Source organism: Macrosteles quadrilineatus, unplaced genomic scaffold, assembly GCF_028750875.1.
Source record: "Macrosteles quadrilineatus isolate MER2022 unplaced genomic scaffold, UCM_ALF_1.0 Scaffold_17__1_contigs__length_3442018, whole genome shotgun sequence".
Classification (NCBI taxonomy): domain Eukaryota; kingdom Metazoa; phylum Arthropoda; class Insecta; order Hemiptera; family Cicadellidae; genus Macrosteles; species Macrosteles quadrilineatus.
This window is the reverse complement of record NW_026542610.1, coordinates 281,920-290,229: the sequence shown is the minus strand read 5'-3', so window position 1 is coordinate 290,229 and position 8,310 is coordinate 281,920. Positions and strand designations below refer to the sequence as shown.

Below are 8,310 nucleotides of genomic sequence, written 5' to 3'. Positions count from 1 at the left end.
GTCTGAGGAAAATTTCTTAAGCTGGGTTTTCCTAGACGCGGAGTCGGCCAGCGGAGAGCGGACAACGGAGAGCGGAATTGAAATTAACATGGCATTCCGCTCCGCTGCTAGGAAAACAGTAACATTAAATTGCCTAAGACCAGCTGAGTCCGCTCTCCGTTGTCCGCTCTCCGCTGGCCGACTCCGCGTCTAGGAAAACCCAGCTTTAGTCAGTAACAAGACTACATGATCACGCCACAAGTCACTCACCCTTCCATTCATACTTGGCTTAAAATACCTACCTTTGTATGGACTGCATTTCAGTTAAAAAGTATTAAAGTATTGGTAAATAAATTGTATATGACATAATGGTTATTAGTAATTTACAGTAATTATTCTACCCAAGGCTCAATAAGCCTAAGTTTTCTTTTTACTTTCTCCCTCTTATAATAGGCCTATAGCATTTTATAAATGAAAAATTTATTTTATTACCGACATTTTTTTTAAATTGAGTTTTGGATGGTTACATCTGTTTTGCCCCCTCAAAAATGAATAAATACAAGAATAGAGCAAGTCTTGTAAGCAAGTGTTCTCAGATTTCAGACTACCAACATCTACAGCTGGACTGGCTAGTGGCTATCTTGTTCCCCAGATCAACACTTCACTTTCTATGAAAGGGAGAGTAAAAAAGAAGAGGAGAGAGAGAGGGAGAGCAGCATTCAATCCACAGCCTTCTAGATTGCATCACATCTCTTCACTATGAATATCATGGTGAGTTAACCCTCTCACCATATAAATACCAACCATTTAAAAATAGGCCTAAATTTTATCAACTATGCCCAGTAGTTGTAATGTAGTACAGTTCAGTACCGATATTTAGATTTGGTAATGAGTGAACCTTATAACAAATTTAAAATTAATTTGTTTCTGTTTGCATACATAACAAATGAGCCTGGTTCAAATGCTACATGGGCATTTATTTTGGGACTTTAATGGTTATTTTAATTGTGTTCAAATTGTAGGTATTTGACATTTTTACCCTAACATCTTTCAGCATGTTGGATCCCTCAAAAACTTAAATTTACTTAGCATTGATATCACCTGCAGTACACTTAATATTTTTATTTTTTCATTTGGCTATAAAACATGCAAGTGGCACGGAAAACATACCTTCTGCAATCTCTTTTTAGAATCCCATGCTTTAAAAAAATATATTAAATTTAAGTTCTGGTTTTGATACATTTTGATTTTACACATTTTGCTAGCAAAGTAAAATATGCAGTATTTGCAACCTCCAGTGGTCCGCAGAAAATAAGGACTGTAAAAACAACTTGCGTGAAATATAAAGGCTCTTCTATTCATTAACCTAGAGTAAATTCCCAGTAAAACATTTTTGTTTTGGTAGTTTGTTGAAGTAGTAGCTATAATATATATAATATATAACTAATGAGTGAAAATTTAAAAACGTACGTTTTCAGGAAAAGCACTTTGCAAATTTTGTTCCCCTTTTTTCAAAACTTTTATTATTATTTTTATTTCATTAACATTTGAAGTTTCATAAAATGTCCATGGTAACGCAATATCTTTGGTATTTTTTTTTTAAAGAGCATCTTTAGTGGAAAAACACAAAATTCTGTCACGACCATAACAGACATTTAAATGAATATTAAAAATAGTTAATATTATTTTTATAACTATGTTTTGCTATAAACTAATTTACTTTTATGACCATTATACAATAAAAAGGTCACTGAGCTTTTGGCATATTTGGTCTTTCTAGAAAAAAATAAAAAAAACTCAAAAACTTGAAAAAAAGCCAATAAAATCTTTTTAAGTTTGTATAACTCCGAAAAAACTTACCTGAGACCCGAAAAATCGTTATGTTTGTATTGAGGTGTGCTTCTTTTGTGTATAAAACATTGAAATATGACGATATTTTAATTTTTGAATTTTTTATGATAGAAATCATAAACGTGATGGTCAGGGACAAGCGGTACGGTCGTGAATTTTCTGAAATAATCTAAATCTTTCTAAACAATCCTTCAATTATACTGTTAGTTATAAAAAAAATAAGTGTTTCAATTGAACTAAACTGTTCAAATTACAATTATATTAAAGTTATTGTCACGACCAAACACACTATAATCCATAAGCCTGGATTGGTCGTGAAAAAACCCGCGATGGTCGTGAAACTTTGGTCGTGAAATTACGTGTTATTCGGCTCTGTTCTGGCGGTAGCCCTGCACCTCATGTTCGAGGATACAAAGTGGACTTCTAGGTTAATCTAGCACTTGAAATATCTTATAAACAAAAATTAACACCATGTCTACTTCATCGAATGACTACTTACGGTCATGGACACACCAAAATTACAAAAAACACAATCTTTCCTTTATTAATCTTGTAATTCCTCCTTTCAACTCGAAACGACCGGCACTACAATCCTGACGTACACCCCGAACTAGTCTCTAAAACCAACTGACTCTATCAACGCCAGGCTTGCCACTGTCGTGCTCCAAAGTTGAAAATTTTTCCCAAATGGTCGTGACGCCAAATCGAGGGACAGACTTATTTTGTCATGGTAATCAGTTTGCATAGACAATAAAATTATAATATGCTCCTTTTTTGTAAGTTTAATAACCATTGATGACATAAAAATATGGCTTTATATATTTCGGCATGAATAATTAGTCTAAAAACAGGGTGAAAGTTGGAAAATTTACCCTAGGGACACGTCATGGTCGTGAATTTCGAGACTTTAAAAATACGAAAAAAATACCTAGAACCTATTTAAAACCAAATAAATGTGTGTAACATGTTGCCCCCGTCCCAAAAAATATTAAAACACATAATAATAAACTACAAATCCAGTATCTACGAAGTAAAAGGCCAGGGACATGAAAACGTACGTTTTTAAATTTTCACTCTAATAACATAATGTTTGTTAAAGTTCTAGATGTGTTGCTCGGACAACAATCAATTAGTCTCCCTCAACAAGCATATGGGTTTATGTAGAAAGAACACATACAATTTTTGTTATCATCATATGTCATTCAGTCAGTAGTGTAAATCACTTTTTGTTTATAGAGTGTCATATTACGTAAAGGATTAGAAACTTTTAACAAGGTATTAGTTGGTTCTCATTATTCTCATATATCTCATTGTCCTGTATTCCCCAGATGCTGCATTTATCAGCTGTCCTCCTCATCCCCCTCGCTTTGTCTGCTGAATCGCCCAGTAGACTTAACTTACTGAGGTTCTTCATGGGGTTCGGACCAGAAGTGAACAAGGAGCAAAAAATATCGTTCAATCCAGAGGCTGGTTTAAGGTTTGACTCTTGAAAATTTCAAATAAAAAAGTTAAATAGCAGTTGTACTGTCGATAATAGTTATTTTTTTTTTAGCTACCAAGGTTTGAACCAAGGGAGTCATGACTCATCTGCCGCCTACATTACGCAACCGCTCTTCAGTATTGAAATTTGGCAAAATCTTTGTTAAATTTTTGTAGTATATATGTTGAATCTTCACAATCATAACTTAGTGGACTTCAGCTTAAAAAGGAACCTTTAAGTTCAAACTCTTGGTATCTAGAATAAACAAGGATCATTTACAGCACAACTGGTATTTTACCTTTTTATTTGTGTTGAAAATTTACTTTAAAATCTATAATGTCTTAAGATTTGCTACTAAGTTTTATTTTTAAAAGACATAATTTAGCTTATGACCTAATTATTTTATTTTTATTTATCATTAACAACATTTCATTTTACTTTGTGTATTTATTGTCAGACAAGGTTATTTCAATGTCACCAACCTAAACTATGAAAAACAATTTCAGATTTTACAATGGGATAACAAATCTTCTTTGTGTTGGTTAGTCTATGGGTATACTTAGGTATATGTACAGTAGCCATGACAAGCCATTCACTTAAGAGTCACTCTATACAGGGTGAGTTTCTACTGACCGTGTTAACTTCGCCAGTGGGTTCTACTCACTAAAAGGAACAAAAAAGTGCCTATAAACCCATGTCCGATTTTCGACCGTTTGGCTGTTTTGGGGGATTTTTTGTTTTTCTTATGTTATTAGACTTTGCTCCACAATTTATGTAATAAAAACTTAACCAATTACTTTAGAGAGTTATAGTTAAAATCATTGGAAAGAACATTAAATTTGCTATAAATCAAAGGTTTCATTCAACAATTATACCATTACATAGTCCACGTTATAACCAAAATAAAGTAAAAATGTCATTAAATTAATTAATTACGATAATTTTCATGGGCCTCCTTTGATACATAAACCTGCATTTATGCAATGTTGAAATGCATAAAAAACTTGGCATTTTAATAATCTTTCAAATGATATGCTATTCAATACTATTATTGATATAAACCAGTGAGAAATTACTAATAAACTACAATAAAACACGGTTTACAGATTTTGTATTTGTACAGTTTTACTGTTAATAATAATTACTGAATACTCCATGATGTATTTTATTGAACTATCTGATAAAATTTGTACATTATTTTAACTTTTAAATATTTATTAAAATTATCTGAATTAATAAAATGTATAAACTCAAGGTTTTTCACATTTTCAAAGATGTAGTGTGTTTGATTCTTAAATGCTGTGTAATTAGTTTTACCTTGTGCTTGATTAAGTCAGCTTTTATTGATTTGTCATCTATAGCTAGATAACTCAGCTGCTTGAACATACCTTGTTGAGTAATTTGCTGTTTTAACTTTCCAAGTCAATTAAGAGTTTTTCAACATTTATTAAAATATGGAGCCTTTTACCAATCAAGATTATGCCAACATGATGAATACAGTAATTGTTATTAACAGTAAAACTGTGCAAAAACAAAATCTGTAAACCGTGTTTTATTGTAGTTTATTAGTAATTTCTCACTGGTTTATATCAATAATAGTATTGAATAGCATATCATTTGAAAGATTATTAAAATGCCAAGTTTTTTATGCATTTCAACATTGCATAAATGCAGGTTTATGTATCAAAGGAGGCTCATGAAAATTATCGTAATTAATTAATTTAATGACATTTTTACTTTATTTTGGTTATAACGTGGACTATGTAATGGTATAATTGTTGAATGAAACCTTTGATTTATAGCAAATTTAATGTTCTTTCCAATGATTTTAACTATAACTCTCTAAAGTAATTGGTTAAGTTTTTATTACATAAATTGTGGAGCAAAGTCTAATAAAATAAGAAAAACACAAAATCCCCCAAAACAGCCAAACGGTCGAAAATCGGACATGGGTTTATAGGAACTTTTTTGTTCCTTTTAGTGAGTAGAACCCACTGGCGAAGTTAACACGGTCAGTAGAAACTCACCCTGTATAATGTCTCACAGTCTCATATATCTAAAAAAAGATTGTACGATTTTGTTCAAGTTCATTGTTGGTGGTTGTGACCTTATGCTCCACACTGAACAGTGAAACCTACATTTTCTTTTAAGTATTTTCTTCATCTTACATGTCGGTTATGTCACAAAAAATTTCCATACATCTTAGTCTTAGGTCTCTGATTCAACAACTATTTTGAAAAAGAGGGTATTGTGAGTTGGAAGGAGAGTTATAAAAAAAAAATTACATTTATAGCTCTATTTTTGTGTTTTAATTATTATTTTGCTATTATTTGTAACTTACATTTATTTTCCAGATTCAGGGAGCAGTATGAGAAAAAGTATGGTACAAGGGGTCAGTTGCTGATAGAGAGGCTAGGCAAGGGTCTGGCCCCCGAGGGACCTCCTTTGGTGGACATTGACCAGCTGTTAGAGGTAAAAGGTTCTATAATACAAGCGTTGTCTGTAATTAACGTCCTTTAGTGAGTTTCTGTAACGCCAAGCTAGCTAGCTCAAATGACACCAGCACCATGTTCTTTACTTCATCTACTACCATTCTAACCGGTTTTTACCGCCATAGCCTACTTTAATACTTTAGTTCAGTTCGAACTAATATGGGGGAGTGTAAAGATGGCTCTTTATAACTAAATTTGTAACACTGGTAGCTTGAAACAACAATAACAGGAGAAAGAAGGTACATACTCTGCTAATGATAACATCTAAGATTTATCTTAACCTATTAGTTTTGGTTTCCATTTAATTTCTCAGATTAATTCAATTTAATGTTGGTGTTGGTGTTAATTAGGAGATAAAGATTAAATTGTTGACAAACTTGATCAATAACTACTACTGAGGTATTAGAATTAAACTAAATTAATAAAATTCTGTTTCTATTTTAGCCTTCAAAAAACAAAACTAAACATTATAGAACGCACGATTTCGCCTCACCAAAAACTAAAACAAGAAAAGACGTGGAGATTAAAGTTAACCTGAATCCAAGTGATGATGACATCTAAGTGTTTTGACACAATGGTAAAAAAAAACAATGAAGTGACTCTTATTTCCAAAGAAAATGTTTTGTGAAAATAGTGAAATTATATGTTTGCTTTAAACTATGTATTTGAATGATAAATAATATATGTTGATGTTGTTTATGTTACTGTGTGAGCTTAATACACCCAGATTTTGATATTAATTCTAAAAACATGTAATTAAATTATGTTTCCTTTTTTTTAGCAAATTTCTAATTTCCCATGTAGGGAATAAGCTATTTCCGTATGTCTCATGGTAATACCTAGACCCAAGACCAATTTACTTTTTGTTTCGGTGTCCCCAGAGGCCATAAACACCATACTCTCAAATTCAAATACTGTAAAAATATATATATATATGTCTGTTAGTGTGATAACTCAAGTAAAGATGATCTGATTTTGATGAAATTTGGTACAAACCTGTAAACATACATTTATTTGAATGAGTTCACGAACCGGCATGATCGGACTATGGGAATGAGGCTGTAAGTTATGGGGTAAAAATTGGCCTGAAAACATATAATTTTGCAATTTATTTCAAACTATTTTTTAGAGCAAAAAACAAATCATTAATTTATTGGTGAATTGTTGTATGAGTAACGGTTATGGGGAAAATTCCCAAAAAATGTGTATGGAGGATAAATAAACTGTTGTAGTTTGCTTATTAATGGGTATATTTTAATGGAATTTGGGAATGGAGCTATCAACTTTTCAATAACAGCACACCCCATTACCTCCTCTGTAGCATCAAACCTAAGTACTCTTTAATGTCATGAAATTTGACAATTTTAAGGGGATATTATTGTAGGAATCCAGTCTGATAAATGAAAAATTCGCCTAGTCTGCAGGTTTGCTGCGGCAGGGGTATTATATGTTTGTTGTTGTTGAAAACTTTGTTGTCTACTAGACCAGAGACATTATGAGACTATTTATGTACTGTATAATGTACTAGCTGTTGTACCCGTGCTTTGCAACGGGAAGAGAACACGAAATAGAAACATTTTGATCTTTACATCTGTTGATAAAATACGAGTAGTTACACATAAGCCTTTTAAAAACAAAATTTTACCTTTATGGCCTTAATAGGATAGCTGTTGTAAAAATGTAAAAAAATAATAGTACTGCACCCTGTTGGTAAACCTTGTAACTTTTTAATGCTATTCAATATCATAGAACCAACTTGTGTAGTTTAAACAGCTGACAAAATTCTTTTATTCCTTTTAAATACCATTACTCATAAGGTTAACATGGGAAACTCCAGAGCCACTGGGGCGGAGCCCGAAAGGACTTTTAAGATAAGAATGCGTCTATATGTTAATCGAGAATGTGAGCTATCATCATACCAAATTTCAGCCCAATCCGACCAGTATTTTTCGCGTTTACTTGTCACAAACATACATCCATCCATCCATACATCCAAGTCCAAGTCCTAGTCTATATGACTGTGGCGACTAGCGCCACGTCTCGTGAAGCTCCTGCTCACTAGGAGCATATACTTCTAGTCTGCTGTGGGTCCAAGCCCTGGTAGCTCAGCTACCTGTAGACGTCAACGTCGTTCTGGGGGTTAGTCGTCGATCCGGGGGCGGAGCTGGGGAACATCCTCAGCAACCAGGTCCCTGAGGAGGTACCTGTAGACGTCAACGTCGTTCTGGGGGTTAGTCGTCGATCCGGGGGCGGAGCTGGGGAACATCCTCAGCAACCAGGTCCCTGATGTGTTCCCACGGAGGAACATCCGCCGTCTCTTCAAGTCTTGCTCGAAGGCCGTCGACGAAGTCTCGGAGAGTCGTGATGTCTGCGGAGTCCCTGATGACGGAGTTCCTCACGTACCAGGGTGAATCTGTCGCCTGTCGAAGAGCCTTGCTCTGGACGACGAGCAACCTCCGTCTAGCGGTTCTGCAGGTGAGGTGCTACCATGCAGGGGCTGCGTACGTG

General features: G+C 33.8%; 1 protein-coding gene across 1 annotated transcript; it reads left to right on the top strand.

The window, feature by feature from the left end:
- Positions 1-670: 670 nt before the first annotated feature.
- LOC129005160 (uncharacterized) lies at positions 671-6,506 on the top strand. Its single transcript, XM_054433975.1, has 4 exons — positions 671-750; positions 3,159-3,307; positions 5,665-5,782; positions 6,247-6,506. Exons 1-4 carry the CDS (start codon positions 739-741, stop codon positions 6,361-6,363), a joined length of 396 nt encoding a protein of 131 aa, XP_054289950.1. The 5' UTR covers positions 671-738; the 3' UTR covers positions 6,364-6,506.
- Positions 6,507-8,310: the final 1,804 nt, after the last annotated feature.